Genomic DNA, 24,480 nt, shown 5'->3' with positions numbered 1-24,480 from the left:
GATGAAAACAAAACTTAGGAGAAGGAGAGGGAAGGTGACAGAATGAGGAAAGAGACGAGGAGGTATTTAGACAGAAATACCAGGGTAAGCTGCTACTGCTTAAAAGCCAAAGTCATCAAATGAAGAGAGGCATTTGTGTAGTCTATTTAGACCACCCTCTATGCCTTTGTTCAGTCTTTTGTTGTGTTCTTATGCCCATGACTCTGTTGGCTGCATTGCCTCACTCTCTATTGCTCTCAAAGAAAAACCCCTTCAGTTGGATGGAGAGCAGTCCCCCAGTCGCTGGCACTGTGCAGACCAGTGCTCTGATGAACTAAAAAGGGTCTGGGGCTGCTGGTCGGGGGCAGTGAACTCGGTCCTCCCCTGGTGCTCTCTGACAGAGTCTAATCCATTTAGGTCGAGTCCTGGCAGAGAATCTGAGGTCTGACAAAGCCCAGCTCTGTCTGTGCGATCCAGCCCAATGAGTTTTAAGCTTTTACAGATGTGTGGAGAAAGTAGGCATGGAGCAGGCCCAGGCTGGGATGGCTGACTAACTGGACGCGGGGTGCTAAATCTGCCTTTCAACAACAGCCGGATGAATCCTTCGTCTGCTAGCCCTCTCTTTGCAGGACAAGCTTGAAGCAAACCAACACACAAAGAACTCAGACATCCAAGGCCTGGCGGGTATTTCCAAAACTGATATGGTAGAATTAGGATGCTTTATGCTTTGTTGTTTTGTGCAGGGCAGGCAGCCAAGCATCTTATCAGCCATGATGTTGTCTTTCTTGGTTTCTATCCTAATGCTCTACAGAAGGAGAGGAGGGGTTCAATGAGGAATGTCATTTATTTCCACTCAAATTTTCCCTAAGATTACTTGTGAGAGATTGACAGACTGTAGCCATTATGAAAACCACCGAAAAATCTGGAAAAGTGTAACATCTCTATGATCAGACAAGACATAGCCGGCATTACTGTTCGCCAAAAGTGATACAGAGAACATCAAAGCAGACAGACTTGATTGATTATGGGCAGTACATCTAGATTATGTCATGGCAGATGAGTACAAAAAAGATTTATTCAACATGATGCTGAAACAGATGTCAGTGACGTACTATGCCATCTGAATACACCTTGGTTTCATTTTCCACTAAAGTATTTAAGTTAGGGAACCGTCATGGTGAAATCCACATCCAGCTTCTCTTTGCCCCCGAAAACATACTCTTTGAATACATTTTCTTTTTCTCTGATCAAGGCCAAAATACAGATTCATACAGACAACCCACATCATGAATCTATTAACAGGTGAAGGAATAACAAATTAAAACAGCATCCTCTAGTGTACTACTGTGCAATATTGCTGATCAGACATACAGTACATGAGCTAGAGCAGCAAATCTTTATTATTTCACTCAAAGCTGCGACCATGAGCCAAGATACACACCTACAACAATGTGATGTTAGTTATATGTGACAGCGTATATTACACACGGTTTGGACAGGATAGAGAGGGTGTGAGTGTGTGTCTCAAACCCTGATGATAGGCTGTGGGTGTGTGTGTTGAGAGATGACTGAGGATGTGGAGATTTGCTGAAATAAATAGGTTTGTGTTTGGTGTGATAGCAGCACCTTCCATGTGTCACTTCCTGGCCACCTGTTTGCCAGCGAGAATGAATACAAAGGTACTGTGCTTCTCTAAGAAGCCTCCCCTGAAAGACACCCTCCTCCTCCTCCTCCTCCTCCTCCTCCTCCTCCTCCTCCTCCTCCTCCTCCTCCTCCTCCTCCTCCTCCTCCTCCTCCTCCTCCTCCTCCTCCTCCTCCTCCTCCTCCTCCTCCTCCTCCTCCTCCTCCTCCTCCTCCTCCTCCTCCTCCTCCTCCTCCTCCTCCTCCTCCTCCTCCTCGAGCATTCTAGCACAAGTTAGGTCAGACTCCATTTAAGGAAAAGAGTAACTCACCATGTTTCCGCCAAGCATTGCCTGAGAAAGGGAGCAAAGTTTGAATGTTGTGTGGGCTGCATTTTCAGACTCTCGGCTGAGTGCAACATGTCTCATAACCCTCATATTTATTCTGTAAACAATAAATAGTTAGAGAATGAATCTTTCAGGAAGTTACAAGAAGAGGAGTAGAAGTCAATCAGAAGTTCAGACGCAGATGAAACAATTACAGCTAGATGTTGAAAGAAAAATCTAATTCAGCTGTCCTCTTTGAAATAGTTTTACATTTTGGGAAATGTGCTTGGTTGCTTCATTGCAGAGAGTTAGATGAAAAGATTGGTATTTTCACTCTCACGTGTTTCTGTTGAGTATGAAGCTTTAGTATAGTCTGTATTAAAGTCTGTGGCTTCCTTTCCAAGTCGACTTACTTCGGCTTATCCGAAAATTGGCAAAGAGGCCAATTGTTGGTGGGGCTGAGGCAGTGCCGCTGCGTAGCTGAGAGCAAGCCACTACCAACCTGTGACAGCACACAATGCGTTTAAATGATGCATAACTTTCAGCCATAATTTAAAGGGTAAGTATGATAACATTTCACCCTTCCTATAGTAACATCTGCAGTGAATCTACAATGTTGTTTTGTACGGATGAAACAATCACCTTATAAAGTATTGATTAATGACCTCTAAAAGATGCTGGTAGGTAGACTTTGTTCCCCTAGGACAGAGCCAGGCTATCTGTTTCCCCCTGTTTCTATGTTTATACTACACCAAGCATTATTTAGCGTAAAATCCTGAAAAGGATATCGATCTTCTCATTTAACCTTCAACAAAAAAGCAAAAGAGCTTGATTCCCAAAATCTCCTGCTATTCGTTTACAATATGTTGGCTGTTCCTCTGTGCAAGGAGCTTGAGAGCATCACACTACAAAGCCCTAACCGTACTAAATGCAGGATGTGACCAATTAAGTCGACACAAGACTGAAAGCCCACACTAGAGCGACACAATGTTATTGTCTGTAGAATCAAAGAGAGGACTATTTCTTCTGGGAGGATATCCAAACCAGCATTCTGCCTCCTAAATCTGAGTCAGTCACCATTGTGTGTGCTTTCCAATGGGAAGTCTAATTACTGGTTGCAGCCAAGGTTAACTGTCAGTTTGGGCTTTACCAAATTTCCCCTCATAAACCTTTAGTAATGTAATGCAGCACCACACAACCCATTAAAACAAGTATGTGACAACTGCCTCCGTTTTCAAAAACTGCACATAGAGGTTGATGAACACAGAAATGGGTTCAGCTCAGGTTTTTAACTTAAAATCATATTGTCACAAAACAAGGGATTGCCACTAAAAAAGTACTGTGTTTTATTTCTCACTAGCATGCAAGGATACAATGTTTAACATCCCAAGAAAACACGATAAACAAGAACTCTGAAAAAATGTCCTTATCGATTAAAGTTAAACAGGAAAAACCATCACATAATTATGAAAATGAATGAAAAAAACCAACAATAACATCTTTGGCAATGTACTGTTTTTGTAATCGGATCGGGTTGTGGTGTAAGAGCCGTGTAAGTTATGAGAGTATCCCTGGAGACACAGACCCAAATATAAACAGCCTGACATACACGCCTGCCAATCGAGCCAGCGGCAGCCATCTGGGCCTCTCTAGTTACAGTGCTGAATAAGAACATTTGAAAAATAAATAGCTAGTAGCGGTACCAAGTTCCTGTTCAGGCTGACTCAAGAAAAACCGCCTTCTCCTGTTCCAGCCCACAGGTGATCAAGCCAGAGTAAAGCTCGCTAATAAATTCAGCTCCACGGCCCCGGAGGTGTCTGGGATTTAGGAGTCCTGATTGAGGGGATGTTTGACCTTCTGGTTGGAGCTCTCTGCCTCCAGAGGGTTGTTTTAAGCACTAAAAAGTCATGTCTGGGTTTTAGTTTTCGTGACCCACTTAAAGGCATTGTGCTGGCAAACGTTCCCAAAAGGTTTCTCGTCTGGCAGCAAACCCGATTTTGCCGGACTTTTGGTCTGCCAATGCTTAGCACGGCATTCCTATTTTAACTTCCCTCTAATTAGGGTGGACCAGGAGGAGAGAAAAAAGGAGGGATGGACAAATGGAAAGAGGGCTACAGAATTATAGAAAAGGAGAAGAAAGTAAAAACGACAATAAAAGCTTTGAATAAGAGGAGAAAAATGAAAATATGAGGGGAAAGATGTTTCTTTCTGTGCAGAAGGAATGCTTTGTTTAGCTTTTCATGAGGTCATGTTATGATAACCCTCAGTATGAAAATACTTATGAACTGAGTGAAGTAAAGGAGGGGGAAAAAAACGTTGATAACACATCATGTTGAACACAAGTTCCTGCTAACAATGTTGTGCAAGCTACACCCGAAACACAAAGTCACTGCAATCCTAAGGCTTACACCCACATGTTGTTTTACTCATTTAGAGGAATATCTGAACAGAAACTCAAACGTCTACATGTGACTCCAATCTGTATGAAACTACACCTCAGAGGTGGTCTCCTCTTTCAACATCCAGCAAGCGGAACGTTTTCTAATGCTGAACAGAGTGATGTTGTTACAGTGGGGAATGCGTTGCTCTTGCTAGAGGGTGAACAAGGTCAAGTACTCAGGGGTCAAGCTCATCCATCCTCCAGCAAATGGAAAGATGTCAGGGATGTATTACTACTGCACGGCCTAGAGTCATGTCCCATACCTGCCGCTGTGGGTCAGCTGCTGTGTGCATACACCATTGTGCACCCCTGCTAATGCTAATGAGATGGTAGATGAATGTTGCCCACTAGCATCTTGTTTGTACACAAATAGTTTACAGACACACATGGGAAGAAGATGCATGTAATTGCAGAAAATGTGAATTCCTATGAAGAGTCCTTGTTGCTTAGTCTCCACCAATATCAGAGGACGTACAGGAAAGGAGTGACAGATGCTTCAGATTGGTCCCAGACCTAAATGTTCCCCTCCTTTGAAGACATATTTTCTTCCCTCAGGACTCCTCTCTCTCCCTCTGCGTCCTTGATCTTCATTATTCCTCTTCATTTTTTTTACATTCTTCCACCCTGCGACCAGGCCAAGCCACTTCTCCTGCACTGCAATATCATTACTGGCCAATGTCAGACGTAGTGTATGAAACCAGCTTTTTTATTAAGGTTGTTGCTGCCAGTGTTAGTTGGAAAAACTGGATTATATTGTTACCTCAGTAGTCAAATGTATTATATACTTCTGCCTACACTAACTCCTATTCTGTTTCTCTCCAATGCACACTCTCCCATCGACCTTTATAAAAACTAAATAATGAACTCGTAATGCGAGGTCCTTCTTCCAACAATGATGGGGGTGGAGGGATTTTTTGGGGTTTAGCTAAAGTCGCTGTGGCACATTGAAGTGAAATACTCCCCCACCGAAGTCAGCGGGCTGGCAGCAAGATTATCTTTCATGCGTAGGCAGGAAATCAGATCTGTGAGACCCATCAACAGGAAATTAAAGGTGGTTTAGACAAGAGCCCAACAAACCCCTGTCTACCCAGACCCTCTCAGCAGCCACTTCTACCATAACCAGGCCTGGCAATGCTTAGGACGTCCTGACAGTGAAAGACTCCTCTGCCCTGTCTGCAGATAAACATCACTAGTCCTCCGACAGCAGATATCCTTATGTAAATAACAAATATTTTGGAAATGTCTCAAACACTCGTAGATACAATCTCCATCCTCTCATCAGTCTTATCTGCACTCATTTCACTTATATCTTGGTTTTCTGTTTTTCAAGCCTAAGTTTAGTTTTTTTCTGCTTCACAATCATTCTCTCCGCTTACAATTAGCTTTAACACAGACTATGTTATGATGATCACATTATATGTTCCTATTTGTTGTTGTTTGAGCAGAGATAGCAAAGTGTAATCTGTTTTAAATTCCTAAGGCATGACAGAAATGTGTAAGTTATCCCTCAGTTCTCTGCCGACAGTCGCTTTGGGATCTTAACTCTAACTCTGTTTCCACAGTTGAGCTTTAGCATCTATAAAACTATTTTACAGATCATGCTCTCATTAATTCAGTGGGCGAAGGTCTAGAGTTTGTTAAGTATGTGCACAGGTGGAAGAGGAGATTACTTTGGCCTTAAACACAATGAATACTGAATACAAATGCATCCCCTGCATCTGTGGCATCAGCTGTTAGACAATACAATAAGCAGGGAAATTAATGACAGCTCACACTCGAAAAAGTTTGGCAAACGAAATCTAGAAGAATAATACCATATGATGCATGTAGCAACATATATTTAATCATCTAAACACTCCTCCCACAAAAAAGGCAGCAGGCCAAAGATGATATCTAAGTGTTCACTGACAGCAAATAAATGATTGAAAGTCAGAGAAAGCAGACATAACATAGACAAAAGGTGACAAAAGTTGTTGTATATTAGTTGCATTGTCATGCCAGACAATAACACATATGAAGTTCTCACAGAAAGCAAGAAGCAGTCATTAATCTAATATGTAGCCTATGCATGTGTAGTCATCAAGAGTGAGTTAGAGTTAGAAGTAAATCAACAGTTATTTAGAATAAACAACCATAAACTCAGATGTATGATTCTCTGAGATTGGTTGACTTGATAAACCTCTTCTACGCGTGAAAAAAAAGCGTCATCTGCAGGAAACAGCGTCTGAGGGCTTCTTAATATTCAATACACTATGAATGTTTTATATCCATGTAACGGGAACTCAGCTAACTGATCTTTTTTTTTCTTTTTTTTAAACCCACAAAGCTAGCGCCGAGCCTCTGAATTAGCTACGAGCGAAACAATCTTATGGCCGTTAGCACAGAACTCTAGCTACACTGATCGATATATTTATTGGATCTGCACAAACAACCTTAGATAACATCCCGAGAGTCCATAGATTATAGAAATATAAGGATCATCACTGAGCGATCAGAACTCGTGACAGGGGAAGCAAATACAGACAACACGAGTAGCTTTAGGTAGCAAAACACGGAGATATGCTCACCTTAGCTGTTATTCTGATCAAAAGTCGTGTTCAATGGCATTACAACGAGAAAAAACGCGGCTGAAGGTTAATCCATAGGTTATAGCAATGTGTCTGTCACTTTGAAAAAATTATTGATAATCCATAATTCCATTTTTATGCAAAAATCGGAGAAGAAAGATTTGCTGCTAATGGTAGCCACCAGAGGTTAGCGCAGCTTCCGGTTTTTCTACGCGTCTCTCTCACTCCTTATTTAGTATGCTGTGTGTGTATGGGGAACTTTCCCTCGATTCCATTGGCTCTGACGGTTAGAAAGAGATGTCAATCAGCGAAATCGACCACGGGGGGCCAGAGACATGGGCTGCTTCTCAGGTCGATTAAATGAAATCCTTGCTTCCCTCACTTGCGTCGTTTCCCTGCGTTTAGTCCCTCCCGCCAGGGAAGCATGGAGGGACGCAAGGAAACCACGAGAAGCAGGGAAATGAGTTTTAAGAGCAATGGGACGTCCTTTCCTCCGGAGCGTCACGTGAAGCGACGTCCGTTTGTGATGACGCTGCACAGCTGATCGTCTGACAGCAGCTCTGTCCCCGTTATTTTCACACACACCCCCGCCTCTGTTAGCACACATTTACTGACACAAACATTTGTATCATCTGTTGTAGACCCCAATAAATAAAATAAAATAAGAACTAATTCTCAAAAAAGATAAACGCCATTCTTAAAATGTATAAACGAACAATAGTTTGATTAATATTGATTAGAGTGCACAATAGAAATAAAATAATTGAGAGAAGAAAAAGAGATATGTTATCTACTTATATGATTCTGTTTTCTTCAAGGTTGTGTCTTCCTGGTCGAATGTACTTATTGTAAGTCGCTTTGGATAAAAGCGTCAGCTAAATGCAATGTAATGTAATCTATCAAAACCCAGTTAGATTAACATTCATTGGATTGCACACTTTGTTTGTTTGTTTGGATATGTAGTAAATTAATATTGCAACAGCACTTAATGACTGACTGAATGGAAATGACAATAAATGAAAATGTAAAACGAAAAAAGCGATCATGAAAATGTTTCCAAAAAATGAATTAAATGATTTTTGACCACTTTGTTGTTCAGATATATCACATATTTGTAACTAAATGAAACATGAATTGAAACAAAACACGGTATAAACTGAGGAGTGACTCCCGTGAGGTTCATGTATTTTCTTCACTCTGCTCTCATGTCAAGAAGCATCAGATCAGTGCATGCACTGCCTCGTCCAATCAGTGAGCGATACACAGTAAGGGGGCGGGGTGAGTATCTGAGGATTTCATCTGAGGATGGTCTGGTGGTTCCTCGGTTATCGCTCCTCCATGATCGCTCCTCGCTCCTCGATCCTCGGTCCTCCGGCAGAAATAAGAGCCATGGGACGGTACTCAAGATGGCGCAGGCAAATCAACTTCCGGTGAGACCGAGGAGCGAGGAAATGAAAATAGTCGACCTGAGAAGCAGCCATGGAAAATCCACCCAAATGACCCCAGAAGTGTTTTTTTTTTGCTAAACCTCTCTAAAAAAGGTCAATTGTCACTTGTTTTGCATCAATCTTGATACAGGGTACTTATTATATGTTGTACTTTGGATTCCTAAAGCTTTTAGTCTACTAACCCATCATCCAAGTTTTCACTATTTGTAAAAAAGAATTTTTGGACGGACACTATAATTTACAGTTTTTTTACTATGTTCAATCTGAATTTTCTTTAAAATAAAAAACATCTATATTGATTCTGACTTTTCTACATCCAACTCACAGGTTTATCATTACTTTGAGAAAAAAGATTATTAATGTAACCCTTTTTAGAAGGGAAGATATGGTCATTTGTTCTGGGAATGTCATTTTCGAGCCTGAGACCTGAAAAACAGGCTCAGGAAATACATTTTCCCACCTCAGACACCTCAGAAATCCCAATCATTATTAAGCATTTATTTTATGATTACGTTTTATGTTGGGACAGAGTTTAAGCTTTTGGCTGGTAGCCATCACTCCATATTTAGATAAGACAATAACACCACATGGAGCTTGATATTTAGCAGTTTAAATGTTGAGCTTGAAATCAGATTCTCATAATAAAAACAGCAAACTATGATGAGGAGAAGAGGCTGACACTTGCCTTTCTTAGCAGCATGTTGTTCCAAAGACATGTGGAATCACTTCCTGGTTGCTGATGTCAGGGACTGATCCATTATTTTTATAGGGGGTAAATGGTATGGCATGAGAAAGTAGAAAACAAACTGGGTGTGTCAACATTGCAATTTTACACAAAATAAGGGACACATACAGAAAACTTGTTTTAATATGTGATGGCTTTAATTTAAATGCAAATTTTAATTAAACATTTTAAAAATGTAATACGGATGATCTAGATATCAATATATAAACAAAACACAAATCAACAATCACAAAACAGCAATGAAGGAGGAGGATTTGGTGACCAACGTGTGAACTCTACTCATGGGATGGGAGAAGTGATGTTTTTCCTTTATGGATGTGTCTAATTTGGTGAATTGTCTAACCCCTGAAGAGGTGAAACTGAAAGCATCCAATAATCCACAAGAAAGAGTTATCTTGGGATGCCCCGGGTTGGGAACTTCCCCATACATCTTATATATAATCAGAAATCCTTTATTAGTCCCACAGCGGAGACATTTACAATAATAAATATCTCTCATGTGCAATAAAAGAAAAAGTATAATCATGTGTTAAGCTGTAATCCTGCAAGAACAAACACATTAACACAGTATGTGGATTTAAAGGCTTTAAAACATCTTGCTGTCGACTCCTCAAGTCTATCTACAGTGGGGCCTCTTCAGTCTGAAAAATGTGTCACTGATAGAGTCTACAACAAATCCACAGAGACAGTTTGACATTTCATATTCCTGCACGGTAAATCCAATGAAGCTCTCATTGATTCCCTACATTGATTTAACTCAGCCTCTCTGAGGTGAAATACAGCACTGCTCAGTGATGGGAACTTGTGTGTATACTGGATGTGGATATACAGTATTTGTGGTGCAATGCTGGGTCATTTTGGGCTGGGCTTCTGTGGGTTGGGCAACATGCCCCAGGGCTGGCTGCACAGAGGAAACCAGTCGCCTCTGTCTTCAGCATCTATCCACAAGTCCTCCGCTGCCAGCGCACTCTCAGTGAGACCTAATGGGGCTTAGCTGCCCAAGAAGCCCCCGGCTATACCGTCCCAGATGAGACAACAATAGTGCTTCTATTACAAGTGCTGCCCTAATTGAAATCCTCTATTTATTGAACTTACATTATTGCTGGCGTGTGGCTGAGTTTCTTTGGGGCATGTAATTCATTTTGGCAATTAATGAACCTTGTTTGGGGGGATACTTGTAGTAGACCACAGAGGATTATCTTGTGCATTAAGATCTTAGTGTGGCAGGTGCAGAGATGCATGACTCTTTTTCTAATCTTTCTTTCAATGTCAGATGATCTCAAGCTCTGCTCTGTTTGCTGATATAAGCAAATAAATGTGTGTAATTTGTGCTCCAGGGTGAAATGTCCTGTGACTGGAATTATACGTCTGTGCAAAGAGACCGTAAGCCTTTTGGGAAAGTGGGGCCTCGCCGTGTCTATGCCAGCAAACTCAAGCTAATCTTAAAGGGGTCAAGACAACTCAGCACAAAAGTGTACTGTATATGCTATTTTATTTGGAAAATACACTAATAAGCTTTCATACGAATAGATGCATTGGAAGATTGATCCAGTATGATCTTAGAACATGAATATAGTGATGCAAAAAGTGTGTCGTTCATAGTGCAAAACGGAGAAATGCATGTTGTAACTGCAGCGGGGATGGTCAAAATCTGTGGCCAATCTGGAGATATAAATGTCAAAGGTAAAGGAAACTGTCTTGCCTTCAAATTTGAGGAGAATAACCAGTAGGCTAAGCTATAAGCTGTGGGCGAAGTAAACATTTTTACCCAGCGAAACATACATTGCACCTTTGACCTCTGTTAAAAACTTGATGAAAACATAAAATAGTTTGAAAAGTATCCTTAATATTTCCTATTGAGAGGATATTGAGCTAGGAAAAAACAAAACCCTGGAGACCCCGCAAGCAGCCTGTTAGCTTAGCTTAGCATAAAGTCTGGAAACATGGGGACTCAGCTGACTGTCCTAACATAAAAAGGAAATTCAACTGCCTGCACATCTTAAACGTACTAATATCACATTGATTAATCCGGTGATAAAGTTGTTTTGCTTTTTCCAGTATTTGTGCTAAGCTAGGCTAATTGACTGCCAGCGCACAACCTTAGTTTAAGGTCAAATGACTAATTATTTGCTGTAATATGATGTTTAAACTTTTTGCTTTGTGAAAAATGTTATCTCTTCGGGTAGAGAGAAGACAGCTGTGTGACATTTGGGGCTATCCATCATCTTTTACAAAACAAGACTAACAATTATTGTCTTATTCTACTTCTACACTGCTCTCTCCATTGGATGGGAAGATTCAGAGCAAATAGCAGACTTTCAGACCCCGGGCCCCCCAACCTGTGTCACTGCCGAGGCCTGTGTGCTGACACCATGTGCCCCAAGCAGACGTAATGCGCCCGGTGAGCAATTGAGCAAATAATAAATGAAAGCAAAAAGCGGACCCTCAGCCTGCAGTCTGAAGGGGCTCAGAGGGGGTGTCGAGGGTCAGCTGCATTCTCAGAGCGATCTTTTTCAACCAGCAGTCCAAAGTCAACATTCCAGCTAACCTACATCAGAATACAGACTGTAAGAAAGTGAGAGGAAATAGAGGGAGAAGGAGAGAAAAGGACAAAATACTTTCTCCTAAAGAGCTAATGTTTCACAGGTTTGGCTTTCCCAGCTTTGGAAGCTGACATGGTTACAGTTATTCATCTGGGTAGACATAATCCATTACCTCTAATTAACCAGATGATGGTCTGGTGAGCAGAAAATGAAGGAGGCGATTAATCACTCAAAGCACCTCCAGGCAGACTGTTCAACCTAAATATAAAAGGGGCAAGTGGACGCTGAACGTTCTCTTGGGACTTTTTGTGCTTTTCCTCCTCATGGTAAGAAAAAGGACTAGACCAAACTATTCTTGCCCACACAGGAGAAAAAAGACTCATCTGACCATCATATGAGCTAAATCTATGTAGATGTAATGAAGCACACCTTAACTCATGCATGTAGGCTACTGTAATACATAGAAATGACAGCAGTGCGGTCTTCAAATTGCCCTCTTTTTATGAGATGGAGGGAATTTACTGCCTCTGTTAAGGTGTAGTTTTTCTTCTCTTTTGCTCGTTTGTGTCATGCTTATTCTGTGGGTGAGTTACTGCGGTTTGGGCGGATGACGTAATTGTGGAAAGGTCCCGGGTGCAGTCAAACTTGTATTTCAGTGAGGAATTTCTCATCTGGTCAAGGCTGGCCGGGTCTGTCTTTATAAATAAAGATGTGAGTCTTCAGAAGAGTGAAAAACAGAGGAAGAGGAAAGGATAGACATGAAAGCCCTTTCACTCACCTACTCAACACTGCCGGAGAACCTTCATACTCATTTCTAATCTCCATAACATGGTCACAGGTCAGCTTTCTGTGCTGTTTACAGTGTGAGGTTCTACAAATAAGAGCCCAGTGTTGCTGAGCATGAAATAACTGCAGTCTTGATCTAGGAAAATATTATCCTGACCAGAGGAATCCAGAACTTATCTTCCAGACGGTGCTTTTTGGGAATCATTCAAGGTCTGTTCATGAGTTGGAAGGTTACTGCAAACAATCTCCACTGCCATATGCAATTCAATTCCAAATGTTACTTCAGTTATAGCCGTCAAAAGAGGTGGGAGGTAACTAAGTACATTTACTCAAGTGCTGTACTTTAGTACACTAATTTATTACTTTGTACGTGTACTCCACTACAATTCAGAGGTAAATCATGTACTTTCACTCCCCTACATTTATTTAATACCTTTAGTTACTTTTTAGATTTGCAATAATGATGTGTAATATAATCAACCCTTAAATAAGACTTTAATTACACCTGGAGTGAATTCACAAGCTACCCTGCAGTATACAAAGTCTTTAAAACTTGCTGCACCTTTACTAGCTTTGATAAACACTTTAATGCATAAATAATTATAATCAAAACATATACTATATATTATTCTGAAATGGACAGATCTGCACAGTGACTACTTTTACTTTTGGTACTTTAAGTATATTTTGATGCTAATACTTTTGTACTTTTACTTTAGTAACCTTTGGAATGCAGGACTTTTACTTTCAACATACCTACACTCTGGTACTTCTACTTTTACTCAAGTACAAGATCTGAGTATATCTCACACCTCTGGCCGTCAGTATACAAGTTTAACAAAACTATGATATTCCCAGCATGACTGAAAGGAACCTCCAGCAGGTGCAGGTACAACACTTGGCTGCTGTGCACTGAGTCAGCTACTGCTCTCATCAGCTGGGCCTGAAGGGGGGGGGGGTCTTGGCTGTTTCAGTGGTACGGACTCGCCCCATGTGTGCTTTATTACCTCATCTTCTGTGGTGATTTATGGCACTTTCACAGGCCACTCTTCTGAGCTGTTTATATCTGCCGAAAGATAAAATAAAATCATAGCTTTATTACCCAGAGGGAGTGGGTCTGTTTACCCAGCAGACGGGTTTCATTGGAGAGCTTCCATCCCACACATCTGATCTGCCTTTTAGAGGATAAACTGTCCCAGTGTGTGCGAGGCATCACTGAGAGGTACTGATATCTGGTAAATACAAATGGTTCCTGTTGGAACACACATTCCATTATTATCTACTCCTAATGTTGACATTGTATCCCCATGACTCACATCCTGAAGGAGAAACATCCAACATTGCTTGGATTGTTATCCAAATGTTTCTGCCTGGATCCAAATGTCTCCTCAGTCAATCAGACATACAGTTTCAGCGTGTAGGGTAACTCAAGATCACACAATCATGTCCCTGTATGCTCTCGTCCTGTCAAAGCTTTCTTCCATGCAGCTAAAAACTGTTTGCCTGCAGCGCCATCCTGTGGTCAGAGTGAAAATAACACCACAAAAAGAGTTTCAAGTCATGATGGGTCTCAGTCCTAATTCATAATACAAACGTTCACCTACTTCAAATCATCATAGCTCAACAACAAAAAAGTCACAAGGTGTGTTACAGTATCACATTATTTTATTAGCCAGTACAGAAGATTAACTGTGTTGTAAGGCTCTGTTCTACTAACACACTGGAGACCAAATATGAAAGCAGCTTGTTTACTTATACTTCTGCAAACCAGAAGGATACTTTTTTTTAATCAGAAAAAAAAAGATAGTGTCTGAGTACATTTAAATAATAAACACTTTGCATTTAATGTCATTTACAGAGCTTCATCCTCTCCAAAGTGCCAGTGGGGGTTACTGTATGAGCAGGTATCACCTTAAAAATAAAAACCTTTCAAATGAGAAAAAAGTAACTGTGATGATATTGTTTTACATGTGCGATATTCACTAGAGTTGAAGCATGCGAGTTAATACGATATTACAGTCTGCGTAAAGGGATTTTGATGAGGATACATAAGCTGAAAGCGCAGAAGAGATTGCTGCTCAGGCGGGAAATGTTCAGATTGTTCTCAGTTAGGATTTCTGATTCTGCTCATCACCCAATTTCTGTTTCTGTAATCTCTATGGTGTTATAATAATAATTGTAATAATAATAATAATAATGTAGAACCAATCACTCCTCTTTGTGCAAACTCCTGTTTCCCACATACATTAATAACCTCAACCATAGCACTAAAGAAAGAAATCCAGAGCAATTACATTGAATAAGACAAAGCATACATAGTTGCTTTCCAATTCAAGAAAATATTGTATGTATACAACACATTTTTTATTTTAACTATGTATTAGGTTGTGCATCTTGTAGATTACTGAAAGGGGCTATTTAATGAAATGATATTGTTTAAGCTGAGGACAATCAGGTTGTAAAAAAATATCATTTGCTTTTTTGAAACAAAAACCAACAAGATATCAGCAAATCAGATAAAGTTAAATCTTAAGCAATTATCAGTCTGCAGTCAGTCATGGTTTCATGTAGTTTTATAAACTCAGCTATTGTACAATGACTAAATGTACCACAATGTTTTTGGTGGCGCACCTTGAGGTAACGCCCACTGTACGCCAAACAGATCACAAATAGCTCTTAAATGACAATAAGCAGAATCAGAATTCATTTAAAAACTAAACGCATCGCACAGTTTACAGAAATTAGTTCAAAGCACCCAACACTAGCACTGTGTGATAGAATTATTTGTGTTCAGAGAGCGAGCGGTCCCAGGCTCAGCTCCACGTGATGTGTCAGCCAAATTGCCTCTGCGGGGGTCTCGGGCCCCTCTTCGCTTGGCTTGACGGGGGCCGCGAGGTTGCGGAAGTCGTGTCGGATCTTAAATGAAACGGTGACGTCCCCATCCTCCTCTTTCTGGGGGATCACTTTGATGAAGAAACCAATCTTGTTGGATTTCCTGAAGGCAACGACACTGCGGAATAAACAGAGGGTTCAGGTTAAGAGTTACCTCACACACACACACTTCTAATTCTTTGTGAGTGTGTGTGTTAACTTACTCTGGGTCGTCCTGGAAGTCCTGAGGTTCAGCCAGCTCATCGTATTCAGCGGCAGCATCCTTCCCCGCCAACACCAGTTCTTTGCTGGGTACCATAACCTGAAATAAACCCAAAAGTTTCACCATTCAGTGACTTTCAAACCTAGATTTAAAACATCATAAAGCTTCTCTGTTTTGAAACATACCAATGTCAAAGTGTGTGTTTTGTAAAAATCCCCCTCGACTCAAAAATGTGATTTACTCGTTGCTTCACTTGAAAGCTTGACTTTCACTGTGCAGAGTGATGGATGCGTAGAATGTGTCACTCGAAGGCTGTTTAAAAAAGTTCCTCTGGTGAGGGGGGGAAAGTTAAATAGCTTAAATCTGAGTTTAAGTATCATTGTATGACTTAAGGTTGTAGAAAGGACAACTTTATTATTAAATTAACAGACGCATAGCAATTTGCAAAAACAGGAAATAAAAGATGAGGTTATAGCTATAATAAAGACCCAAATAATCACTTTACAAAATGTTGGCTGTGATCCTATCTCCTCAGAACATTTGACATAAGCTTGGGGCTCAATGAATGACCACTTTCATGTTCACCTTTCCGTTTCTACAAGCTCCACTTACAGCTCTTTGGGTTTTGCTGCTACTCTCAGACTTCTTGTGAAAGTGTCCCAAAAGGGATTTCTGTGCGCACTGCCTAGACAACAAACCTGTCATATTAGTGCTATTTGTGGGGGAAGAGAAGTGCTTTGGATTGCATTTACCTGTAAAATAAATAAACTGTTCCCCTGTAGTCATCAGCAAACATTACATAATGTTTTGTCGTATTAATTATGCATGTTAGGGGACATCGAAGTAGGCTTTGGAAAGAGCTGGTCGATAAAAACCAACCGAGCATGGCTCGCTGTGGTTCATGCCACAGGTGTTTGAATATCTGATCAAGCAGAATGGCATGACTGCACACCGAGTTCGGCCTGGATGTGAATGGAAATGGGTCATGAAGATGCTCTGTTTTGGCCAGGAGCTCTTTCTTACCCAGGCTGGCCGATGACTTCATCGCTAAAGAGGCCAACACAAACAGCCTGTAGTCACAGAGAGCCTCGCAGCAACTGGCAGCTCAGCAGACCATTTACCGCAGGAACACGGCTCTCTTAGCTGTGCGTGTGACAGCTGACAGATGGAGGTGGAAACGGGACCCAACTGCTCTGCATATGAGAGAATGACCAGGCTAGCTCCTCCAGAAGGAACGGGCGGGTGAAGCAGCAGAAGGCCCTGTGCTCGCTGAGGCTGGCTGGTAACGTAGCAGGAACTGCTTTATATAATAAGCAAGATTTAAGAGCAGGCAGCAGGTGGTGAACATATGCCACATTTCTTATATTCTCTAATCCAGCCATGACGCTCTTTCCAGCAGTTAAAGCTCCATGTGCACCATGTGGGGCAGAAGTGCTTCTAAACAAGCGAATAAACAAACCGCCCTGAATTATTATTGCCTCATAAAGTGGTTTTAGTAAACTACTGTGTACCCAGCAGTCAACATGGAACCAAATGATCACCTGCGACGACCCCAGCCTTTCCCTGCCGATCTGTCGTTTGTCTTGTTTTCCAGATACCTGGTGGCAAGGAGGCATTACTGTCTATAGAGCCCTGGCTTCTACTAACAATGTCACCCCCCTTCCCAGCATGCACCAGTTTTTGTTCCAATTTGGTTCTCTTCTTCCCTCTTTTTATAAGCACCCATAACCCTCACTCACTTACAGCATGTGAGTCTCTGCCTTCATGTCCCACTGACTCACTAATGGTCACCTCCCTGCATGAAGCCCAATCAGCGGGTACGTTATTCAAATGTAACACTGAAGCTCTGGATCCCCACCTGGTTATCCCTGTTTGCTCTGTCAGCACTGTTAGCAATGCTAGGTGTAGCCATTTGGGCTCAGCCATCTTCATGTGTGGTTGTGACATTAGAGGTGAGAGCATTTTGCAGACAATCCAGTTATAGCTTTTAAAATACCTTTAGTGTTTTGGCTGTTAGACAGCAGAGCTGGGTGATAGTGCTCCACAGGTTTGTCATGAGAAACCCCTTTTTAGATTTAACAACATCTTAAGAATCAGGATCATACCAAAGTACTTTCCTACCTTAGCAGTGCTGTTGATATCATCGGGATCCTCGTCCTCACAAGCGGACAGAGTGACGTGTGTGATGTTCTCCACAGGGTTGGTCAAGGTCAGCAGCACTTGACTCTCCTAGATAGACAGGATGGGGAACAAGACAAATGACCTTTCAAGCTGAGTTGATCATTAAAATAGACCATGTATTAAATGTAGAGGAACAAAGCTGATCAGGGATGCTGGTGCTTCCTAATCAACACTGGACATCAGGCTGACATTTACTAAGAAAAGCAAGGTTTGCTTAGCGTTTAAACCTCGTCAACAATTCACTTCTAGCCTTTGTACTAGGTGAACATTTCCTTTTTTATCTTGTCTTTTTTTCATGAATTATGCATTTTGTTATATATCTGAGTAACCGTTCAATAGCTGGACTGGAAAGCAATGTAGGCCAATAAAGGAAGAGACTGACTAAAACCCAAAAGCTGAGTTACTGATGAGAAAGCTGTGTTTCAGTGCAGCGTCAGTGAAAACAGTACAAAGTTGAATAGTTGGTATGAATAGTATGTTATAGTCTCAGCCTTTCAAGGTTTGAAATACAAACGGATTAATAAAACATGTCAAAGATATACACAAGATGTCCCAAGCAGTGTGCACACTGACCTTCATGGTCCGGAGGTTTGGAATGGACATAATTCTCACTTCAGGGATGTAGCTCCTGTGGAACAAACAGGCAAATGCCAATCAATTACAGTTACACCCAAACACACAGATTGTTTTTTCATTTTAACACAACCACTCTCACTAAGAGTTGAGAGTGGATCTGTAATAGTAAGAGTTACATGTCAACCACTCACAAAGCATGACCTACTGAAAACATACACACGTTTTTTGCACAGAATGGAGCGAACCATAAGGAAAACACATGACAGATTTATTATCCAGGACATTATGGCATAGATCAGGTATAGTTTGGTTATTTTACTTTACAAAGATAACTTTGCATGGATCATTTCCTGGACATGTGTTTACAGTTACATTTGGCCACACTGTAACTTTAGGAACTTCATCTTATTAAACTACATCAGGCTTCAGGCTGGTTTGTATTTTTATATCATTTAAAAAAGGATCAGCATCATTATGAAGACACATGTTAAGGATCTAATACTCACACAGCCACCAGCTGGATTTTGAACTTGATTGAAGTAGGATTAAACTCTGGCTTGCTCAAGTTGTGCTCACATTTCTGGAGGAGGAAATTAAGAAAGAAGATTATTATCTCAATATAATCTTCATAAAAACAACAGCCTTCGACAGATACAGTGGAGTAAGACCCTGGAGAGGTACTGACCCTGCAGCGCAGTGAGCGCTTCATCAGCAGGTGCTTGTGTCGGGGGTGCAGCTGAGACGCCCCGGCAGGCTGGAAGTCCGGCTGCAGGAGACGCTGGCGCAGCGTGGTCACTGAGAGGACACAACACATCTCAGATTCAACTCAACTAGAGAAACACACATGATCAGATTTCTTTACCACGCTCCAAACTAAGTCTTACCCTCTGGTAGGCTGATGGGTCTGGTATAACAGTCCTCAGGCAGGGGCTCCACTTCATCCAGAGCCTGTGCAGGTTCAATGGTGATCTCCTTCTGGTCTTCACCCTCTTTAAGGCTGGAATAGATATACACAAATACTCCCATCAACAATCTGTTATAACTTTGACAGTAAAATAAATCCAATCTGCTATTGGTATAGCTTATCTGCAGCATATATATGTATGTGTGTATGTATACAGTAGATGTGCATGAGTATATGTATTTGCTGCATGTTAAAGCGCTTTGAGCACCAGGAAAAGCACTATATAAATGTAATATATTATCATTATTATTATTATGTATCTATAAGCATATGTATTACATGCATATATATTCATTTAACAATGTTCCTGGTAAATAATCGTGTGTATGAGGCTCACTGGCAGTGAATGCAGGGCATTACTTTAGTCGTTGTTATTGTTTGTTTGTGTTCTTTGTAATTGTGTCTCTCTTTGTACATACAATCAGTACAACCACCGTCTCAGTTGTATGCATATATTTTTGCTTTCCATTTCTAAATGACAAACACTGGTTATGCATTGTCGAGGGCAATACAAAGATTTTTGATCAACAAAAAAAAGAAATCCTAAAACTAAAGTAAATGGGGACCACAACAGGAAAACTATTTAAAAAGATCTGTTTAGAAACTGTCGACAACTTGCGCAGTACAATCAAAGGACCATTTATACAGTTGTTTGCTCAGTACTTTACAAACAATTGCACATAATCAGTACTCAGAGACTATTTATGCAAATGTACTTTCAATAGTAAAGTTTTAGCAACATGCATTGTGTCTTCATTCAATGTGAGTATTTCCTATGCAAATGGTAATATTTTGGGTAAAGTAATCCTTCAACTACTAAAGACCTGCAAATATGTATCTTACATAGCTACTGGGCATTTACCCGGCATAAAGTAAGGCTTTAGGATTAGTTAGTACAATCTAGGGAGCCACTGGTTTTCAAAATGGTGACGAATTGAAACAACACCAGAGGAAAGTTATCCAGTTAACACTCCAGCAGCTGTATTTCAGGACGTTTAAGTTGCCTAGAGATACACTTAAGAAACAAATTACTTTTAAGAACTCAGTGGTGGCAACTTCAAGGTCCAAGATTCTAGATGACTAGAAGAACGGCAACCTTTTTGAGACAAGAGACTAACTTCACACAATTCTTTTCATGGTCCTTTTTTTTTTTCATGCATTTCCTGGATCTGACAGCGCACTTTGTCAAACAAGTGCCTTTTGTCAGCCAATTATTAACTTTCATCTTTAAGCAGGGTCCTTGAATGTTTCCTGGTTGTGTAATATGAAAAGGGTTACCCCTCATAAATGTATTACTACAAGGCGATGGTGGAACTTTGAGAAACAATAAGGGTGACGAAGCGTTCACTGTGATGGATTACCTTTGTGTCTCAAGCCAAGTTTCAAGGCTTTACAAATTGATTTTCATGGCACACTGAAATTAATGAAACAATGGCTGCTGGATAGTAAGAAATCAATTTATCTAAGTCACCAATAATATGCATGTAGTATTGAGGTAATAAGCAGATGTAATGCGCTTTGTGTGACAAAGAAGCACTCACGTAAGGCCGGACAGGCCTGAGATGGGGGCTCCAGACCTCTGCCTCTGCAGTCTGGTTCCAAGACCATATTTTTCCTGAGTGAATTTAGGGGGGAAAGCAAGATCAAGCATTCTGCATAATGAAAATAGAACTTAACTCACGACAATTTATGGAATGACACAATCTAAAACCAATTTACACACTACTACTAGTACTTTTAACAAAATGTCTTGGAATTGAAGAGGAATTTATGACAACTTTGAAAAGCAAATAAGGCTATTTAAAAAAAAAAATAAGCAAGCCAATACACAATTCCATTTATCTTGTGGTAAGAGACAATAACAGGAGCATTTCTGACGAGGATAGTGGGAGGGAATCAACTCTGATAAACTGAGGGTTCAGGACTTCATTAGTATGACCTGGTTACATAAACTTCAACAAAGTCTTCTATTTCTTCTCTCCCTCTATCCAACATAAAGGCTCCCATTGTGCCCATCCCAGTGTCATTTAGCCAAGGAGACATTCATGTGATCTGTGAGGTCACTCGGAAACAGATTAGACAGGAACAGACATGCAGAGAAGACAGTGCTACAGCAAAAATGAGACTATCCAAGTTGTGAAAAATACAACTCACCACCACATGAATAGTGTGTTGCTGGGAGGCAAAACCAAAATATCAGAGTGCATAAGCAAAGAAAAAAGGAGAGAATAAAGAACCAGTTGAAACCAAAGCAATTTAGCAAACATTCGTGGCATGCAACAGCAACAGAAATGCATCAGTAATGGAAATCAACTGCAGGACATCACAGCTTAAGTGTTTCAAATGTTTCCATTACTACACAATAGGAAAGGCTAGTTTGCAGTATTGAATGTTAGTTATTGTAAAAGCAGAATGCAGAGGTGTAACACCATGTGCCAACAAGCTCAATTAGCATGAAGACCATGTCCACATCAGGGCAGATTAATGAAAGCAACTTGAAAAACGTTAATGCACAAGAATACAGCATTTCTCATTTATCCTCCCAAATCATAGACGTGGTGTTAATTGTGTACTCCAACCAAACACTTGGCAGCTTATTATTCTCTCTTGCTTTGGTTCAAAGGTGTGCTAATTGTATATTATCATACTATTATACTATTGCGCATACTTTGGTAGTTATTGAACCTCCGTTTATTTATTTTTTTGTAATTTCTGCTTCAACAAGAATTGCACATTTTCTAACAGCTTGCAGCGAGACAACAGCTTTCAGACTTTTAAAAAGTAAAAGAAGAAGGTTTGGAGTTTTTGAAAAGGCTAAAGAGGGCTCAGAATGAGTAATAAGTACCGAGAAGGCCAGAGGCATGCACTGTCGTCTCCGGGCCAGCTTCTTACGATCTCTATCCTGCTTCTCTCTGTGAGCCAGCTGCTGGTAATACTCGATCAGCTTGTTGATCTGTAGGGAACAAAATATTATCCAGAAACAGCTTTTTGTTATTAAATAAGAGTGATGAAGAATTGGGGGGTTTGAGGTTAGTAAACATAATTTTAAAAGGAATGTGGTAAAATACAGCAGTTACTTTGAAGTAACACAATCCAAGCGGTGTCTTTTGACCTCTAGGCTTTCAACATATATTGCACTCACTAGAAGGAAAACCAAAAAACATTATGCCTCCTACATTGGCTGTTTATAAAAAAAACGTACATAACACGTAAAAGGGGGTAATTTTATGATTTGCTGGCACATTTGTGGTCCCACAAGTAATACAAACAGTTATTATTGCCTTTGCCTCTGGCTGGTTTTGTATGGGTCTCACTTATTCAGAGACACATTTATTTAAAAACAAGTTATGATCAGGAAGCATGTGAGCAACTTGTGAGGATTTCAAATGACCACAGGGGAAAACATACCCGCTGAGTATGAGGGTTCTCTGGCTCCTGCCATCCACCACTGGCTGTACAGAACAAAAACAATCACCAAAACATGAGACTTTATATAACGATAAGTAACTCAAACAGCGGAGGACAGCTGTCTTCATGAGCTGAATGAATGAGCAACTCTAGATATACATCAGGACTTTGGGTTGTTGTGAGCTTAGAAAAATATTTAAAGTGAGAATATAATGTCAATATATTATAATAGCACTAACCAACTGATTTGTCGGCCATCCCCACGTCCCTGGAGGTCCAGCGACAGAAGCCACAGGCCAGGTAGTAGGCCTTCTTCATGGCCGTCTTGGTGGGGTCATCAGGCAGAGGAGCTGGGATGTTGGTGGCTCGGGTAGACAGTGTGTGCATGCAACACGGGCAGTCAAAACAGTTTGCACACCTACAGCAGAGCACAGATAATCCATAATGAATGACAGGTCATTAATGAAATAAACATTAAGAAGTAAGCAATGAACTGCAGGGTGTTGTGCAAATAGTTTTAGTGTGTACATGTCATTCTCACCTATTCTTTTTAAGCTTGGCCTCTGCAGATGGCATGTTCTCCAGACAGCTTGGACAATAGTGAGAGTCCACCTGATAACCAAGAAAGGGGTTCAGGAGAGGAGTCAGTCATCCACATTTTAAAGCTTATGTTACACTTGTTCGGTTCTTGAGTGTGTTGGTGATACAAATACAAATGGGATTATTCTTAAATATCACAGCATTTATGTGGTGGCGAAGATGGGAGAAGTAATTGTTTCAGGAGGAGGGCTTAGTGGTGGTTTTAAGCAGCTTAATCACGTGTTTACAAAGAAACATCAGGTCATTTGTAGTTGAAATACGTGAAAAGTCTAAAGCACAAGGGTGTGGTGTCTGTGAGACACGTTTACAAGATGGATTTTGACAGTGAAGACATGAATAGGGTGGACTAATGTTGTATAAAATAGAATTTACTAGTCGGAAATATTCCTTAAATGTGGGAAGACGAATGATTTAACGTTAAGCTCAAATAATAGAAAGAGCTAACTATCTAGCTAGCTTGTTAGCCCAATTCTGCTGTGCTCGACATATGCTAACATAAATGGAAGTTCAACCGTCGCTCGCAGCCAATGAGATGCGGAGAACTCGTGATTGACAAGCAGCGTAGCCATTCAATGGGCCAGATGGTTGGACTAATCCCGCCTACCTGTCAAACTACTAGCAAGCCGGCTAACATCACAATAGCTAAATTAAGCTAACAACAGCTAGCTTGATGATAGCAGGGCAAACGGTTTACGTACCTCGTGAGACACACATTCCAGAGACCGTAGCTCACTACAGTAACGACAGAAATAAAGTTGAGATAAAGGGGCTCTGATTCTTTTTTCTCCACGAACCAGATAGACAACTCTATCTGGCTGCAGAAGGGACGCCATCTCTGAGCAGCGCAGACGAGTCTGTGGGCTGACTGCCTGCACTGCTAGGACTGATGTCACCGCTAGTTGTCTGGCTGAGAGGAAACACAACGCTGGAGACCTCATGTGGTCAACATTAAAACTGCCACAGAAGTTATCCAGGACCTACAATGCAAGTGGCAAACTCTAGTTGAGGCAGTGGGGGTAGAGCATGGGGTAGAGCAGGGGTGCCCAACCAGTCGATCGCGATCGACCGGTCGGGGAGATTCCCAGTCGATCGCGAGATGTGTCTAAAAATAGAACAACAATATTCTGTTTTATCGTTAATGTCCTATAACATAATCTTCCTGTGCCAGAATAATGTACTTGAACGCATCAAAGCTTTGTGATT

At 40.9% G+C, this 24,480-nt stretch overlaps 2 protein-coding genes across 3 annotated transcripts in view; both read right to left on the bottom strand.

Moving 5' to 3' along the window:
* The window catches only part of LOC117556990 (synaptopodin), a 43,927-nt gene extending 36,649 nt beyond the window's left edge, over nt 1-7,278 (bottom strand). Inside the window, exon 1 of the mRNA XM_034232645.1 lies at nt 6,933-7,278. The gene's annotated coding sequence lies outside the window, so the exon portion shown is untranslated. The remainder of the gene's footprint in view (nt 1-6,932) is intronic.
* Nucleotides 7,279-14,101: 6,823 nt separating this feature from the next.
* dctn4 (dynactin 4) lies at nt 14,102-24,224 on the bottom strand. 2 transcript variants are annotated; one of them, XM_034232662.1, is made up of 14 exons: nt 23,976-24,224; nt 23,219-23,289; nt 22,917-23,095; nt 22,678-22,721; nt 22,115-22,222; nt 21,424-21,444; nt 20,811-20,884; nt 19,190-19,302; nt 18,991-19,100; nt 18,812-18,885; nt 18,303-18,357; nt 17,670-17,777; nt 15,550-15,647; nt 14,102-15,464 (listed from the first exon to the last, which is right to left on the bottom strand). In XM_034232662.1, exons 1-14 carry the CDS (start codon nt 24,213-24,215, stop codon nt 15,245-15,247), a joined length of 1,515 nt encoding a protein of 504 aa, XP_034088553.1. In that variant the 5' UTR covers nt 24,216-24,224; the 3' UTR covers nt 14,102-15,244. The 2 variants fall into 2 exon arrangements, with proteins under 2 accessions (XP_034088553.1, XP_034088554.1); XM_034232663.1 differs by lacking the exon at nt 21,424-21,444.
* Between the last annotated feature and the right edge of the window lie 256 nt (nt 24,225-24,480).

The sequence above is a fragment of the Gymnodraco acuticeps genome, unplaced genomic scaffold (assembly GCF_902827175.1).
Source record: "Gymnodraco acuticeps unplaced genomic scaffold, fGymAcu1.1, whole genome shotgun sequence".
In the NCBI taxonomy this organism is placed as follows: Eukaryota; Metazoa; Chordata; class Actinopteri; order Perciformes; family Bathydraconidae; genus Gymnodraco; species Gymnodraco acuticeps.
The sequence above is the reverse complement of the archived record's forward strand: the minus strand, read 5'-3'. Positions and strand labels throughout refer to the sequence as shown.